At 42.4% G+C, this 18,356-nt stretch overlaps 1 protein-coding gene across 4 annotated transcripts in view; it reads right to left on the bottom strand.

Annotated features, from left to right (window-relative positions):
- IDE (insulin degrading enzyme) overlaps positions 1 to 12,735 on the bottom strand; it is a 96,216-nt gene extending 83,481 nt beyond the window's left edge. For 2 of the 4 annotated variants that reach the window (XM_037047361.1, XM_037047360.1), the window contains exon 1: positions 12,221 to 12,402. Coding sequence is in view for 2 of the 4 variants with exons in the window: in XM_037047358.1 (XP_036903253.1) it covers positions 12,649 to 12,695 (47 nt within the window). In the remaining 2 variants the exon portion in view is untranslated. Of the gene's footprint in view, positions 1 to 12,220; positions 12,403 to 12,648 lie in introns of those variants that run through there. The other 2 variants (XM_037047358.1, XM_037047357.1) reach the window with 2 other exon arrangements.
- Between the last annotated feature and the right edge of the window lie 5,621 nt (positions 12,736 to 18,356).

An 18,356-nucleotide genomic window follows, 5' to 3' on the forward strand; every position in this document is an offset into this window, starting at 1 on the left:
CTCCCTCTCCATCCTGCCCTCCCTCTCCTTCTGCCTCTCCCTTTCTATCTCTTTCTAAAATCAATAAACATTATATTGTGATTATGCATAGAGGAAGTATATTATTTTTGTAACTTTTCTGTAAGCCTAAAATTAGTCAAAAAAAGGAATTTTCAAAATTAAAAATATACCTGTACCCTCTGCACCCACAAAAAAAGAAGTTAATGCAGAGGGATTTCTACAATAAATTTGAAAAAATGCCGGAGCCAGAAATCTGTGCTCCTAGAAAAGGTAGAAAAGAGCTAAATGTTTATCAAGGGTTTTCCTAAGAATACAAGCACGTAATTTTTTAGTTTTCCTTTTTCCTAAGACCATCAAGCAAAAGTTCTCAGTCGTGGGCACTTAAAGCACTTGCTTTATTTTTATTTTACAGTTATTCCTATAATAAAGAAAAAATTATGTATGCTAGTTGTAAACTGTTTTTTAAGTATAAGGAATTATAAATGACCTAAATTCCACCATCTAAAGATATACATGTTCTTAAGGTATCTTCTTCAAGAAAATGTCCTTACATACTTTTCCCATATAAACAGTTACAAATTTAAGCCCAACAACCCACTCTGTACTTAAAACTCCTTATTCATCACAACAATTTTATAGCTACCAACCAGACTCTCGAGGAAAAAGGCAAGACAGTGATGTTTTGCAGTATACAGTTAACCATCCACTTTTCCACCACTTTCTGTAGCCAACAAATGAAGTCAGGCCTTGTACTTGGCTTTATTTACAAACTTCAGGGCATTTAAAACAAAAGCTAATGCAAGTTTTAAAATATCCCTGATTCCTGAGTGGGGTGAGAACAGTCTTGCCCCTCTGGCCCAGCATGGCAGTTGAAGCCCAAGCAGGATAAGGAGGCATATTTCTGAGGGAACAGCCCCGAGGAGGTGTCAAAGCTTAAACAGACTAAAAAGAGTAACCTCTTAGGGGGCAGCCTGACACAGAGTGACAATGCTCATGAAGCACCTCAAAGGGAAGGGGGCCGCAGCTGTGATGAGATACTAGTTACAAATAGTGATGGATGAAATAAGTGTATTTATTAAGGATAATGAGAACCAGGGTCTTCACTATCCAGGCTAGGAATTAGAAATAGGGAAAAGAGCCCTGGCTGGTGTAGCTCAGTGGATTGAGCACAGGCCTGCGAACCAAAGGATCGCGGTTCGATTCCCAGTCATGGCACATGCCTGGGTTGCAGGCCGGTTCCCTGCAGGCCAGCTCCCAGCAGGGGACACACAAAAGGCAACCATACATTGATGTTTCTCTCCCTCTCCCCTTCCCCTCTAAAGGTAAATAAATAAATTTTAAAAAAAAAGAAAAAGCTAAAATGAACCTTGCGTTTTTAGATTGGAACTGGAAGTTATCTGTGTGATTCATTGCTTCCAATATATAAGACAGATAAATATACAGAGATGTAAACGTGTCTCCGTGCACAGAATATTCACACATATATACATACAGAGAATGTCTACTTATTTGTATACATACACTTCCAGCTGTCTACTAAGAGGGCCTGGGAACAGCGATTTTCCTCCTCCCCCCAAAGAGTGACGAGTACATGGAGCACTAAGACCTTGGTTTCTAAATTTTACTCACCACTAAAAGGAACCAAGGCTCCTTAGAGAAATGCTTGACTCCAGTACTGGGACAGGGGACATACAAAAAGAATCTAGGAACACCTTGTTGTGCCAAAAAAATAAGAAAGTACTCAAAGAATGATGGATATCGAATGGATACGGGAGCCACCTTAAAAGGGCCCCTCATTGACCATATCTGGAACCATTTAAGCATGGGATTAAATGATGATAGCAATAGATTAAATACCTTTAAATAAAACAGGGCATCCTAAGTCCACACTGATACAAACACATAAGTAAACTGAAAGTATGATAAGAAACATTAAATACACATAGTTGTAACATATCTCCCCTGAAGATACTTGTAACAAAGGGGAAAGATTAACTTAATAATGGAGGAGGCTGGCAGGACCTATCTCACAGAAACCAAAGTGTAATCAATAAAGGACAAATCAACATGGAGTGCACGGACTGCCTCAAGGAGATGCAATGAAGACAGACAGCATCACTTTTGTGATATTCCTGCCAAAGCTGAATATTTAATCATGCGGAATAATAAGAAAAACCCAAATTAGGGACATTCTGCAAAGTGACTGGTCTGTAAATGTCTTGAAAGGCTTTAATGATGGAACTGCTCTAATATGAGGGGAATAAAGAGACACAGCGACTAAAGACAACACTAATTCCAAAATGAACCCTTTCATTAAAGTATCCTTCAGTAAAGGATATACCATAGCTGGACAGCTGGTGAAATTTAAATGGGATCTGAGGTTTAAATGGTAGTAATGTCACAATGTTGATTTCCTGATGTTGATAGTTGTATTATGGTTATATAGGAGAATGTCCTCATTTATAGAAGAAATAGGGGTGACAGGGCATCAAATTGGCAACTTACTGTCAAATAGTTGAAGAAAAAATTATTTGTACTAGCAACTTTTCAATATGAGACAGACTATTTCAAAAATACATCCCTCCATACCCATTCATAAAAGAAAGAAAGAAAGAAAGAAAGAAAGAAAGAAAGAAAGAAAGAAAGAAAGACACTCAACAAACTAGGAATATAAGGGAACTTCTTCAACCTGATAACAGGCATCTATGAAAAAGCCGCAGCTAGCATCATAATTAATAGTGACAGACTGAATGTTTTTACCCCCAGATCAAGAACAAGACAAGGATGTCCACTCTGGCCACTTCTATTCAACTTTAAAGTTGATCTGGCCCAGTACTCACAACCACACAGCCAAGCTAATGGTGAAACCAAGGCGAGAATCCAGTGCAATGGAGCCTTTTACATGGAGCTCTTTTCCACCACCCTGTCCTATTCCTTACATTCCATCCCCTCTCAAACCAACTCGGTTCCTATGAGTAACTCAGAACTGCAAGAAATCTTGGAAATATACTCCAACCTCTAATTTGTTTTATTTAGATTTTATTTATTTTAAAGATTTTCAGAGAGAGGGAAAGGGAGAAGGAGAGAGAAATATCAATATGTGGGAGATACAGCAGTGTGTGAAAGATACATTAATTGGTTGCCTGCTATCTGCCCCCAGCTGGGGACCCAGTCAGCAAGCCAGGCACATGTCCTGACCAGGAATTGAAGGCAACCAATGCCAGGCACATGTCCTGACCGGCAACCTTTCAGTTCACAGGCTGGCACTCAATCCACTGAGCCACACCAGCCAGGGCTAATTTCTTTATATTAAGGAGTACACACATAAATACTAGTTACTGATTACATTGACATTTAGAATATAAAAATGGCAAATTGTGAGCAGAAATTGAATTGTGTTTATGACTAGGGTTCATGCTTTCAGGAACCCATGTCCCTGGACAAATTTATCCAAAAGATACTGACTCCTATATGTGCCAGACATGGTGCTAGGTACCAGGAATACTGTAATAGGGGCCCTTGCTCCTTCAGAGCTCCTGGCCCCAACCTAACTCTACACACCCTAAAGTAAAGTAGCCTGCAAAGCTGGACAAAGGATCATCACACTAACTGAAGTGGAACCCATCCTCGCTACTGGACCCTCCTCTACACAGCGAGAACTGGCAGAACTCAGAACTAGAAGGATCCTTTCTTCAAATGAAGAACTAAGGCCAAGATTTGTAAGGGCCTCAGTTTGTTTTTTTGAATTTTTAAAAGATTTATAAGAAACTGCTCTCCTAAATCAAGCCCTATCTTGAACAAATATTTATTTTTCCATCACTGCCCTCTTCACCTGCACCTTCACATCCACTGTTTCCAGGTCCTCTCTTAGGCTTTGTTCTCTTTCACCAGTTTCTGCCTTTCAGCCACCACTGCCAGCTTTCCTATTTCCCCCACCACGCTTTTGCTCAGGCCTGCTCTTCCCCAGCTCTGTCTAACTGCTCCAAATTCAATATCTCGTTTTTTCAAAATCACTCTGTAGTCACCCATGAAATTTAGCTTCTGTCCCCTCCCCTTTATTGGCAGGTCACCAATAAAATAGTCTTTGACCTTTTCCCAAGGCACCACCCTCCTCAAAACCTCTTTGGCTGGATACTTCTGACCTTTCCTGTTTCTGACATCATCTTTTGCCTCTTTACACCCCAAAGCTCTCCAACTCTGTCTTATTTTTATCCCTAATGTCAGCACTCCTTAAGGTTCAACTCGGGCCCTCTGCATGTCCACAAAGATATTGCCCACATACACATCTATGTCTTCAACCCTCATCTCTACACTAAGTTTTCAGATGTAGGAGATCAGTTCCAATCTTTTTATCAAATTCCACTCATATTTTAAATGCAACCTGCAAATCTCCCCTTGACAATCCAGCAGTCCCTTCAGGCTCAATACCACCATCACCATCTGTTGGAAACTGCCCTGCTGATTTCAGAAGCTGTAACCTTCCATGGCTAAGGCTGAGTAAAAAGACCTTGGGACCGTAAGCCACTAAGGAGACAAAACTTATCCTTCCACCCTGGCTGGTGTAGCTCAGTGGATTGAGCTTGGGCCTGGGAACCAGACGATCGCGGTTCGATTCCCAGTCAGGGCACATTCCTGGGTTGCAGGCCAGTTCCCGGCAGGGGCCAGTTCCCAGCAGGGGATGCACGAGAAGCAACCATACATTGATGTTTCTCTTCCTCTCTCCTTCCCTTCCCCTCTAAAAGATAAATAAATAAAATATAAAAAAATTTAAAAAAAAAACAAAAAAACTTATCCTTCCAGAGGGGTGCAGCCTCAGCCTTTACTTCACCCTGCTTGGCCCCTGGAAGATGGCTGAATAGTCAATGATGGGTAAAATTCCTCAAGGAAGGAGCAACCTAAGACAGGCATAGTCTTGAAGGGGCTATCAGGGAAGGATTTAGGGGATTGTGGAGGAGGGACAAAAGACCCTCACTCCTCCGCTTTGTCACAGCCTGAGTCCTCATTCTATCTGTAACAAGTCTCCTGATCTCTTGGCTGCCCACATCCCCAACCTGATTCAGGCCTGAAACAATGTCAAAGGTAGGTGCAGCCCTTATGGCCCTTTGGCATCACTCTATCTATCTGACCCAGGCTCAGAATAAGCCCTTATAGTTCTTTGAATGTTATCTACTCCCTGACAATGATTGATGCACTTTACGTATATACCCTATATTCCTATGCAGACTAAACCCAATAAAAGCCCAGGGGGAAAGGTGCTCAAGGTTCTTCTCCTTTGAGAGATTGGTCAGCCTTTTCTCCCCAAGTAGATCGGGTCTTGGTCATGTCTTGGATGAGATTTATTCTCATCCGTGGCAGCCGGGAGGGCTCTGCGGGATGGAGCTCCCCCACAACCATCTACTACATTTTTCCCTTCCAGAACTATCTCTTCGTTCTTCTTCTCTACTATAGACACCAAGCTGCCTCTAGCAAGGGAGGTAATATGATGGCCAACCCCTGGGGTTCTTGAGTGAGCCCACCTGAATTTACCTGGCAAAGCCATTTACTAGCTGTGTATCTTGGAACAAGTTAACATCTTTGAGCCTCAATCTCCTTATCTGAAAAAAAAAAAAGGAAATAACCACAGTACCACTCTCACAGAATTTTTGTGGCCATTAATCAAGACACCATACGGAAAGCTAATACAATGCAAAAAACACAACAGGCATTCAATAAATACTAGCTACTAAACTTTTTACGGTTAATATCAGCAGTAGCGAGAGCCTCACAGCTGAGTCTACTTAGCCTCCACCGCTGCTCAGTCTTGGCCTAGGCTCTGGACCCATTTCCTATCTTGAAGCAGAAGAAATTTAAGAAATCCCGTAAGTAGTTTGGGACCCACCAACCCGGTTCTAATCTTTTAATTGAAGTCTCCCCTGAGCTACCAGTCCACAAACTGGATCATTTTGTTTTGCTTTCTGAGTATTTAAGGACTGCTCAGTCTTGTCCGCTGCCCAGAGGGGCCCCAAGACATCCAACTTCCTGATGGTTAACAGCCAGCTCTGAGGTACCTACAAGATAGCACCACTGTGCCCCACTACTGCATGTGACCAAACTGTCCTCCTTCCATCCAAATAGTCTCTCTCTTCCCCTTCTCTGTTCATCCTTTTTTTAAAAAAAAATTCTTTCAAAGACATTTGCTCCAATCCTATGTTCTCTGTGAAACTTTCACTGATCCCCTGGTAGAAGAGCATTTTGAGCCAAGGAAAAACAGTACAAACAATCTGAGCTAGAGTGAGCCAGTCAAGGAGATCAGTGTGGTGGGAGTGGGGTGAGAGTGATTATTTTGGAAACGAGATCAGAGAGGTAGTGTGAGGCCAGACCCTACGCAGCGGTGTCCAATCTGTGGCCCACGAGCCCTGTCTATGAATGTGGCCCAACACAAAGTTGGAAATTTGCTTAAAACATTATGAGGGTTTTTTTGTGTGATTACATCTTACAATGTATTTAATGTGTGCCCCAAGACAACTCTTCTTCTTCCAGTGTGGCCCAGAGACACCAAAAGGTTGGACACCCCTGCTAAAACATGCTTGGTCATTATAAGGACTTTGTCTTTAAATCTGAACAAATTGGGGGTAAACTGCAAGGTTTTAAGCATTCTCTAGCAAAGATCTATGACTTGGATTTCAAAAAGAGCATGCTGCCTGTAAGGACAAGAACAGGCCATGTGTAGAGAGGCAAGTGCAGAAGCAAGGAAACTGGTTAAGTTTCTTATAGTAAAGGGTGCAATTAGAACCAGGGTGGGGGCAGTGAGAAGTGGTCTGGACCAGGAGGCATATGCTGACTGGAAGAGGGACATGAGAACATGACAGGAGCTAAGGATGAGTCCAGGTTATTAGCCTAAACAAGTAGAAGAACAGATGTCATTATCGGAGATAGGAAGAAGGCTGTGGGAGGAGGTTTTGAGGGAAGTAATCTGGATACAGGTTTTGGACATGATGAGTTCAAGGCATACACTGGACACTCAAGAGAAAATGTTGAGGAGGAAGTTTATTACCTAAGTCTGAAATTCAGGGAAGAGGTTCTGGCTAGAGATATACATTTGGGAATTGTCATAACATAGATCAGACTGGTTTCATAAAACTTCTGTGATAGTGGCTATGTTCTATATGGGCACTGCCCTATATGGTAGCCACCAGCTACATGAGACTAAACTGTGACTAGGCTTACTGAGAAACTGAATTGTTAATACTAGTTAACTTACATTTAAATAAGCGCATGTGGCTCATGGCTACATATTGAGCAAAGCATACACAGATAGTACTTAAAGCAATGTGAGTGGATGAGAACCCTAAACGAGTGAATGTAGGCAGAGAAGATGTCCAAAGATTGGGCATTGGGGCACACCAACAACATAGGTTATTTGTGATAGGGAAACAAAAAATAAACAACCCAAAATTCCACCAACAACACCAAAACAACAGCAACTCCATCAACAACAGCCACAATGTCTTATGTGGCACATTCACATAAGACAGTCAGTCAGTTTTGAATGCATTCACCTATTCATTCACCTCTGTGAATGAATCTCAAAAATAGCGCTAAATGAAAAAAGTAACTTAGTGAAGAAAATCATAACTATCAAAAGCAGACAAAACTAAGCAATATAATGTTTAAGGATATATTCAAATTGATAAAGCTATAAAAAATCAAGGGAATTATTATCCAAATACAGGATAATATCACCTCTCCAGAGGAGGGAGGTTGCAATTAGGAGGTGAGCACAGAGGGCTTCAAAGTTACCGGAAATGTTCTAATTTCTAAACTAGATGGTGGGTATACAGGTATCCACTTTGTTATTCCCCTTTGTCCTACAGACTCTGGCATGTATAATATTAAATAACTAAGATAGAAAAATATATATACAAGGCAGTACATGGTTAAATTTCAAATGGATGTTTCAAAATCTCTTCAAATCATTATGTCAAAAAGGGAAAGATAACTGTATGGCTTGTATAAGGTCTAAAAAGACAGATCTTGCCATATTAAGAAAGGAGGGAAGGACATTCCAGAATTGGGAATAAACAGGTCACGTATAAGAGACAGTAAATTAGTGAGCCTGACTGGAAAAGAAGAAAGTTAGGTTGAGAAGTCAGGTGAGGGTCAGCCCCCAAGTTGCTTAAATACTGGGTCAAGATGTTTGGACTTGATCTAGAAACAGTACGAACCACTGGTGATATCTAAGCAACAAAATGGCATGGGGAAAGTGGTATATTAGTAGGAGTAATCTGATAATTGGATTAAACAGTAGGAAGACAGAAAGCTGGAAAAATCAGTTATAAAACTTACAGATGTGAGATATCAGAGAAAATGATCATGGCCTAAACTAGGACAGTGATAAAAGATCAAGTTTACCCCAAGAAACTTTAGGATGAAAGACTCCGAGAGTCTGGTCCTGGGACAGGCAAAGAGAGAAAAAGAGAGAGATTAAAAGATTATATCAATTTTTGAGCTAAACTAAGAAAATGATAACATAACATATGCAAAGTTAGGGAAACCAATAAATGGCTGATTTTGAAGGAAGACATTCATTCAACATATATCTGTCAGGAAGACTGTAACATCTTCCCCTCAGGGAGCAACTTGTGAGTCCCACTTTTGTTTTTTAAACAGTTATGTAGTTTTAATTGGCAAAGAGAAACTATACAGTTCTTTTTTTTCCTCCAATTCTTTTATTTAATTATTTTTCAAGTACAGTTTTCTGTCTGTTACTCCCATCCCATCCCACCCCCCATGCTCCCCCCTCCCTCCCATTTCTACCCTTCTCAGTTGTTGTCCATGTATCCTTTATATAGGTTCCTCTAAATCCCTCCCTTATTTCCCCTGAAATTCCCTTATACAGTTCTTTAGGAGTGGGAGGAATAAAAGCTTTTATAGTTTTTGACTCTGTAAGAATTTTAAGTTCCACTTTCAAAAGAAGAAAGTGTAGTGATAAAAATACTAAGTTGCTTTTCAAAATAAATTGAAAGAAGGAACAGGATACAAAGTAGAGATGTTTGGTAAAAGATCAGAGGTAAAGGAGGGCAAATTACTCATTTTTGGACTGAAAGCTCTTTAAGGACAAAATCTATCACTGACTGTCTTTGCACCACCACCATGCTGAGCACAGGGAGTGCTCACTACAGAATAGATATGCAAATAAGAGTGAGCTGGAGAGACTGAAGATAAGCCAATTAGGAATACCCAGCCCTAGCCTTCAGAACCAAAAATACCTGGAGGATCTATCCCTACGGAAGGAGAGTGCTTTAGTCTCCTCATCCTGGCTAACAAGAAGGCTGATCCTCTGGGAGGAGGATTTTAGGAGATCTAAAGTACCAACAGAAACACAGAAAGAAAATCAATTCTTATGAAAACATACACTGACTTTCCGATCCCCACACTACTCCCTGGGGAGATGCTCCTCAACCATTCAAGGCAGACAGACAGAACATAACTTTTTACAGTGTGTAGACTGGGCTAATAATGCTAATTAAAAATATTAATTTTTCTGGTTAAAAGTACTTTAAAAGCCTGAATCTTAATAGCTAGTTGATTTTTTTTCACACCAATGTTACCTAAGCCTGGAGAATAGAGAAATGCATAGTAGAGCTGAATGCAAAGTGAGCTGACTGATACCCAGGAGTTTCAAGTGATTGTCAGAGTATGGGCTATTACCTCCAGATTCTCCAATAATTCGGATTAATCCCACACAGCCCAAATTTATCCAATTTGGTTGAACAGAGGACAATCATGCTGCTTCTCGAGTGAGTGAATTGATCATATACAAATGCTTTTAAGACCATCTCTTTCTCAAAAGGTAAGATGAAATGAATGCTGTAACACTGGTAAAGGTAGTTTAAAAGCTCAGGGCTCTGGCACCAGACAGACGCAGGTTAAATCCCACCTCTTCCCATAAACAGCTATGCACTCATCTCCCTCAATACATTCTTCCGACCATGTAGGGTTGATTACCTTCCTTAAGATATAAATATGTGGCAGCTTCAGATACTTTCTTTCCTAATATTACACCCTGGCCCTGACTGGTGTGGCTCAGTGGATTGGGTGTCATCCCCAAAACTGAAACAGTTCGATTCCCTGTCAGGGCACAAGCCTGGCTTGGGGGCCAGGACCCCTGTTGGGGGCGAGAAAGAGACAATCAATGATTCTCTTACACATGGATGTTTCTCTCCCTCCCTTCCCCTTTCTCTAAAAATAAATAACTAAATTATTGAAAAAAAAACCCAAACCCTACACCCTGATCCTTTTGATTGGACCTGTACTTTCCTTAATAGCCTCAGCCATTAGTTTTTAGTGTGGAACATTCTAAATGGTTAATATCATTCATTATGCTTTGAATCTCCTGAACGTCTCTCTTTGAGAACAACGTTGTCTTGAAGCTCTGGTTGCTCAATCCATGCCCTGGACCTCAGCAATGAAAGTGAAGAGCAGTGGGAGAGAACCATAGAGAAAAATCGAATTGTAGGTAGAACACGCAGACCTTTTTAGTTGTGTAAAATTTAAAATTGACGCTTTTTTGAAATCACAAATTCTGTACACTGGAGTCAATATGAAGCTAAACACAGCCTATTAGCAACAAATTAAGAACAAAATAATTGTTCTGACCTAAAGGAGGCCCAGGGACATACATACTCTGCCTAGGCTTACCACCAATTTTTTAAGCTCATGGATGTTTTTGCATGTTGTAGCAGATGTAGCATGGAAATATAGGAGGAAATATAAGTCCCACGGATCCTTCATTTGCATTAAGCCTTCTTAGTACAATTACTGCCATCCCCATCCAGGCAATAAAGACTAAATCCCAACCCTTTCTCCGCCTCAGGTCTCTCCACTCCCTTGCACCCTGCACACAGCCACCAGGCTAATTTCCTTAACTACCCATTTCATTACATCACTCCCCACCTCAAAAACACTTAATGACTCTACCTTCTATTCACTGGAGAAAGCCCAAGTAAAATCCAAAGCCCAGGCTTGTGCATTATCCTATTTTTATAATATAGGATTGTTTCCTTTTAATCCCCCCACAGAAATTCTCTAAGGCTCCAACTACATTAATCTGTTCACTGTCCCCCCAACAAACAGTCTAATCTGCACACCTGGGCTGGATTACAACCACCCCTGACCATCCTCCACCCGCTCCTGCCTTTCCTTCAAAGGTCAGCCCAGACCGCCTCGCTAACTCTGCCCTGCACGGTGCTCCTAAAGCACACACTGCCCATACGGTCCACTTTTTGACTCTTCAAGCATCCTTTTTACCTAGCTATACACTCCTGGCAGCTCAATCTGTTCAACCCAAGACCAAATTCCTCGGAGGCAGACCACATACACAGAGGGTCTATATCACCTGCACCTGGTAGGTCCTAGATAGTGTTAAAACCAGAAGGGTTCAAAAGATGTAGCCCAAGACGATACAGCCCATCTTTGCCAATTACTCTTTATTCACAATAAAGAGTATTCAGAGTTCGCTACAAGACTGAAATTTTTTAGTATACACAGAGTAGCAAAGCGCAGCAAGCACGCCACCAGATGACAAAAAACCCGCGTCCCAATCTTGGTTTTTGCCACAATCTCTGCAACTGTGGGGAAATCACACAATCTTTCTGGGCATCGGCTGGTGCAGAACAAGGGAGCTGCTGTGACGGATCCCAAGGTATCCTTTCCCAAATTCCCCTGGACAGGTAATCCAACACCCGTCCACCCGCTAATGCAGACGCACGCAAACTTTTACGGTTCCCAAAGCAGACATTTCCATTTAGTAGTGAAAACTAAGTCCCCATTGGAAAAAGCAGGGTTTAAAGGAAAGTCGTGTCCCTGGACCCCAAAGTAAGGGGCAGTCCACTGAGGTTCCCGGCTCCCCAGAGAGTGGCGCGCATCCCAGGAGCCAGCCGGGGTGCGCCCATGCCGGCACCCCGAGCCCCCATACGCCGCATGTTCCAGGGTCACGGCCCCGATCAGCTCTCACCGGCCCGACGGACGCTGTCCTCTCCCGGCAAGGCCCCACGTTGCGAGCCGCCCTTCTGAGCCCTGGAGCCACCTCAACGTGGCCGTCTGGGCCACAGGCCGGCGGGACTGGCAGCGAGAGGGGCGTCGGCGGAGGCTTTAAGTGCTGAATCACCACTTTGCAACCCGAGCTCCCATCCACCGTGACCCGCGGGCCCCAAGGGCCCGGGCGCCGTGCTCCGCTTACCCACAGAGGCGCTCCAGCGGCGACGGACGGGCGCCAAGGACCGAGCGGAAGGTGCTGGGCAAAGCGGGATGCAGCAGCCACGCTAGCAGGTACCGCACACCCCAGCGCAGCCGCCAGATCACAGCGAACGACCGCTTCCTTCTAGCTCCGAGAACCGGCCTGGCCCACTGCGCATGCTCAGTCCGCGGTGTCGCGCCGCGCCGCCTCCGGGGAGCTACCGAGTGGCCGCAGCTCCGGGTTTTGCCAGGCGCCGGACTGGGCGGGGACGGCCAGCGTCCCAGGCCTGGCAGGCGGGTTGGATAAAGTCTGGCCGGGTGCGGGAACCCAGCAACTAGGCTTTTCCAAGTGGGGAGGCTTAACCTACACCAGCGCACGGGAGGGCAGCGACTTGTATCTGACTGGGTGTATGTGGGGGCTAGGGGGCTTACCCGTACTGCGAGGGCACGAGGGGCCCTGTTAGTGGAGGCACCCCCATTGGCTGTCACCGATGCTGGCTGTGCAGGTGTTGGAACGAAGTGCACAGACCAGACTGCCTCTCTGAACTAGGAATCGCATCTCTAAAAGGCCCGTGGGCTCCCTCTAGAGCACGGTGGAAACGTGGAGCGCTGGCGAGGAGTCAGTGTTGGAGGGTTGCAGGGGAGCTAAACCACCTGGGTCCACCAGTGGGAGGCCTGGACCCTGTGTGAAGATTCTTTCCTAGGGAAGCTAGCTGCCCTTCAAAGAGCAAGATGGATAAGGGACAGGCCATGGCAAAACAAGGCTCTTGTGGACTTTAAATTCAGAGTAGAAACTACTCTTAACTCCTATTAGAAAACAAACCACATATGCATGTAGTACTACAACTATGATCAGTGTGCTTCAGTCATTATTTGTAAGACCAGACTTTTCCCCCTGATGGTATTTTGCACGCGGGAACAACCTAATTAATAACTTATGGATCTGACTTTGTATTATTACATTATTTTATGGGGGTCTTTATGGAAGAGTGCGATTAGGGATGGTGATTCCCTGGCTTAAGTGCTTTTAGGTTTCTGATGTTGTAGACAGAAGACTGGAGCCAAAAACAGTGCTTTGAATCCTATTATTGCTACAAATGGGAATTAGGGAGAGGATTTCTTAATCAAGTGGATGCTTCATCAAAGAGGTAGATGGGGTCTTTTTCACAATAGGGTTTCAATTAAAGTCAAACCTTGGAGGAAAAGTGAGGTACTGGAAATGAAGCACAAGATAAAATTCCACCATATTATATTCTAGCCCCTGTGTTAGTTTCTTGTGGCTGCCATAACAAATTACCACAAACATAGTGGCTTAAAACAACAGAAATTTATTGTCTCACCGTTTGGAAGCCACAAGCCTGAAACCAAGATGTTGACAGGGCTGTACTCCCCACAGGGTCTTGGGGAGAATCCCTTCTTTACCTCTTCCTGCTTCTGATAGATGCCAACTTCCTTGACTTGTGGCCATATCACACTAATCTCTGTCTCTGTCTTCACATTGTCTTCTCTTCTGCATATCTTCTGTCTTTTATAAGGATATTTGTCATTGGATGTAGGGCACTACTAGGTAATCCAGGATGATCTCATTTCCCTCTTTATTATGTCTGCAAAGACCCTTTTTCCAAATAATGTAACACAGGCTTTTGGGATTAGAATTTGGACATATTTGGGGGGAGCCACCATTCAACCCACTAACTACCCCCACCTTTCCAGCCTCTACCCCAACCTGCTACTAACTCCAGTCCACTAGCTGTCACAGTTAATTAATGATTACAACAATTGCGACTTGTCAGTGTTCTTGCAACTTTAAAGCTCTATTGAAATGGCTGTGCCTTTACAAAACTTTTCCGTATTTCATACATTCCTCACATTACCCATTGGAAGTGACCACTCTCTGATCTTAACTGCCAAGAGTAGTTTGTCACTCAAAAGGTGCTTATTTGGGTCTTAACTTTCCACACTTGTAAGAAGCAGTAGACTAGGAATGATGTCTTAGTCATTTTTGTATCTCACCTGGAAGCAAGCAGAGTGCTTAGTTAATGCTTGTCAAATACATGTTTACTAAATCTGATTAAGCCTGTAGATGTAACTACCATTTATAGGAAATACAGGGAACAATAGTTAAATTATATTTTAAGGATATAATTGGTAAAAACTAGAATGTTTGGAACATTATAGGACAAATGACCCTATTTCTTTGACAAATAAATTGCAAAATAAAAAAGAAATCAGAAGCCTATGGATTAAAGGGGACTTGGAATTGACAAGGTGTTTATAAAATTTTATATTTATGAAGAGGGCCAGCAAGACCCAAGCCAATCTGGAAGAAGAACCTGGACCTCGTGGCCTGAGGGCAGACAAATGGGTCATGCTAAACTGTTCGGTAGTATCTGTTAAAGTTGCATATAAGCATACACTATGACCCAGCAATCCCACTTCTAGCTATGTACTCAACAGAACTAGGATGTTAACAGCAGCAAAATTAGTAACAGTCCCAAACTGGAAATAATCCAAATGCCTATCAGAAGCAAAACACACAGGAAAAATAATCTGGGGAACATTCATACAATAGAATACTGCACAACAATGAAAATGAACAAACAAAAATTATACGCACAATGTGGATTAATCTCACAAATATGGTGGAAAAAGCCAGACCCTAAGGAATGTGTACAGTATGAGTGCATTTGTATATATTTGAAAACCAGGCAAAATGAATCTATAGTATTAGAAGTCAGGTTAGTGGGTTACCCTGGGGGTGGCAGTGACTGTAAAGGAGGATAAGTGGGGAGCTTGTAGGATGTTTTATGTGTACATGTTCAGTTTTTGAAAATTAATTGAGCTACACACTTATGGTTTACTTATTTCTATATTTGTAATACTTCAATGAAATCTTCCAAATAAAGATAAACTTCAAAAATGCAAAACAACAAAAGATAGACACATATTAACCAAATGAAATAAATGTTCAGTTCCTGTCTGAAACCTGTTTTGAACAAACCCATTGTGAAAAAGAAACTTGAGCCCTGGCTGATGTAGCCCAGTGGATTGAGTGCACGCTATGAACCAAAGGGTCCTGGTTCGATTCCCAGTCAGGGCATATGCCTGGATTGTGGGCCCAGTCCCCAGTGGGGGCCATGTGAGAGGCAACCACACATTGCTGTTTCTCTTTCTCCTTCCCTTCCCCTCTCTCTAAAATAAATAAATAAATAAGATAAAATTTTTTTTTTTTAAAAAGAAAGTTGAGATCCCTGATGAGTGTGGCTCAGTTGATTGGCCATCTTCTCATGAAGTGAAAGTTTGCCTGTTTGATTCCCAGGCAGGACACAGACCTGGGTTGCAGGTTCAGTCCCTGGTTGGGCCCCATGAGAGAAGCAACCGATAGGCATTTCTCTCTCACAATGATGCTTCTCTCCTTCTCTTTCTCCTTCCCTTTCCCTCTTTAAAAATAAACAAATATTTAGAAAAATAAAAAGAAACATGAGTCAATCAGAAAAGAGCAATGACTAGATATTTGATGATATTTTATGTTAACTTTGGGGGTATGTTAGTGGCTGTGTTTTGGGTTTTTTTTTTAAGAGTCCTTTCAATATGTGCTGAAATAATATGATTCCTAGGATTTGGTTCAGAGTAATTCAATGGAAGATGAGAGAAGAGGGAAAGTATAGAGAAAACAATATTGGCCATGAACTGATAATTATTAAAATTGGATAATGGATGCCTGGGGGGTTTATGATTCTAGTCTCTCTGTTTTTGTATATGTTTGAAATTTTCCATAATAAAAAGTTTTATAATGTTTGCTAGTTTTAAGTATAGCACTAGGGAATAAAATATAATACCTAAAAACAACATGAATTTTTCAGAATGTTTATGTGATTAATTAATTATAAATTGTTAAATGACTCATACCTGCTAGTCCTTTAAGTTTGAGGTACTTTATGGATAGTACTTGGACTATTAATGTAAAAATCTATAATTAACATTTTCCACGGTTAAGTTTACTCTTGATTTGTTCATTCAAAGAATATGGGCCCAGGCCTTGCTTTAGATGTTGAGGCTACACCAGAGAAAAGAGCAACCAGCTTTGTGTTCTTGTGGGGTTTACACCACACAGAAAGAGAGAAACAAGTAAATTAATACTTATACTTAAGCGATTACATAATGTAATGAAAATAATACTAGGGTAACCAGGGTGGGTTTTTCTGCTGTCCAGCTTCACCCCAGGGACTTTCTGTCCATTGTCAGTACTGGTCCTCTAGTCGGGGAAGATGGCGAAGATCTCGCCAGTTGTATTAAGGGGACTCATGCATGTCCTGGGCTGTTGACAACAGGAGTGTGTACATTGGACAATTTAGGGGGAAGCTCAGAGCATTGGGGTGAATGTTGGAGCTGCATAGGCAGTTAGCAATGGAGAGCCAGCCTCTTTGGCCCTTCCCACGGGCTAACTCTCCGCCAGATCCTCTCCTGGGTTTCCCTTCCCTCCATCTTTTAAAATTTTTGTTGGCAATGGCCCCTGATTTTCATCAGCTTCTTCCTCCCACATCCCTTCCTCTCCATCCAATGTCCCAGACAGGAGTTTTTCAACTAGAGTTTGAAAGTTGTGGAGGGAGGTCATCTGCTTCTTCTGTCACTGTCTTGTCTTGGACTTTTCTTAGGACCTTCCTTTAAGAAACTGGTTTGAAGGTTACAAATGATAAGTATTTTTCTCTTCGCATTCCAGCTGTAAGAACCCTGATTTTCCTGGATACCTTTAGTATCTAGGAGAGGCCTTAAAGCATGGCAAAGAAGGAAAAACATGAAGAGTAAAATTGCAACATCTTTTGCCACGTGGAAAAATAAATAAATGGGATTTATGAGAGCATTTGGGGGCTACTTCAGAGAGAGGTGGGGAAACTCACTCTGAGAAAGGGACGTTTGAGTTGTGACTTGAAAGGAGACTGGTGAGGGAAAGACTCCGGACAGTGGAAACATCCATCACCAAGGGCTGGGACAGAGAGATCCTGGCGTATTCTGGGATCTGACAAGGCCAGAGAACATCTTCTTTCGCTTTCTCTCCCATGTAACCTTTCATACAGAGACTCCATTAGTACAGTAAAAATAGTAACCAAAATTTGGATTTGGGGAAATTATCCTTAAGCATTTTGGTGGGGTTTTTTTTTACAAGTTTATGAACTGTTCATGAACTATGTTTTTCCTCAGTTTATAAGTACATGCAGACATACTTACTGTTTGTTTTCTTTGGCATTCATAGCCAGAGACATACAGAAACAGAGCCTAACATGATTCTGGCAATTATGAAAATAGATAGCTAGGGACTTCCGGCTAAGATGGAGGCATGGGTAAACACATTGTGCCTCCTTGCACGACCAAAAGAAGGACAATAACAAATTTAAAAACAAAAAAAAAACCTGAACTAATAGAAAATCAAACTGTATGGAAGTCTGACAAACAAGGAGTTAAAGAAGAAATTCATCCAGACCAGTAGGCAGCCTCGTGGCAAGGACTCACGTCAAGGTGGCAGCTGGCAGACCTTGGAGAAGTTCCACATTCGCGTGCAGATAAACCAGGAGGAGCAAATGGGGAGCAAGACAGACTGAGAAGTCCAGGGTTCCAGTGTGGGGAAATAAAGCCTCAAAACCTCTCATTGAAAAAACCTGTGAGGGTTGAGATGGCGGGAAAAACTCCCAGCCTCACAGGAGAGTTCATTGGAGAGACCCACAGGGTCCTGGAACATACACACCCACCTGGGAATCAGCACCAGAAGGGCCCAGTTTGATTGTGGGTATCAGGGGAAGTGACTGAAAGCCGGCAGAGAGTGAAGTAAGCGACACTGTTCCCTTTGTGACCCCTTCCCCACATACAGCAGCACAACTAGTGATGCAGTTGCCCCACTCCGGGGAACACCTAAGGCCCCTCCCGGTACTATGTAACAGGTGCAATGAGACAAAGAAATATGGCCCAAATGAAAGAACAGATCAAAGCTCCAGAAAACAAGCTCAGCTATGAGGAGAAAGACAACCTATTGATGCAAAGTTCAAAACACTGGTAATTGGGATGCTCACAGAAATGGTGAGTATGGTCACAAAATAGAGGAGGAAATTAAGGCTATGGAAAGTGAAATAAAAGAAAATGTACAGGTA

Source organism: Sturnira hondurensis, unplaced genomic scaffold (assembly GCF_014824575.4).
Source record: "Sturnira hondurensis isolate 20B ecotype Veracruz unplaced genomic scaffold, ASM1482457v3 Scaffold0005563, whole genome shotgun sequence".
Classification (NCBI taxonomy): Eukaryota; Metazoa; Chordata; class Mammalia; order Chiroptera; family Phyllostomidae; genus Sturnira; species Sturnira hondurensis.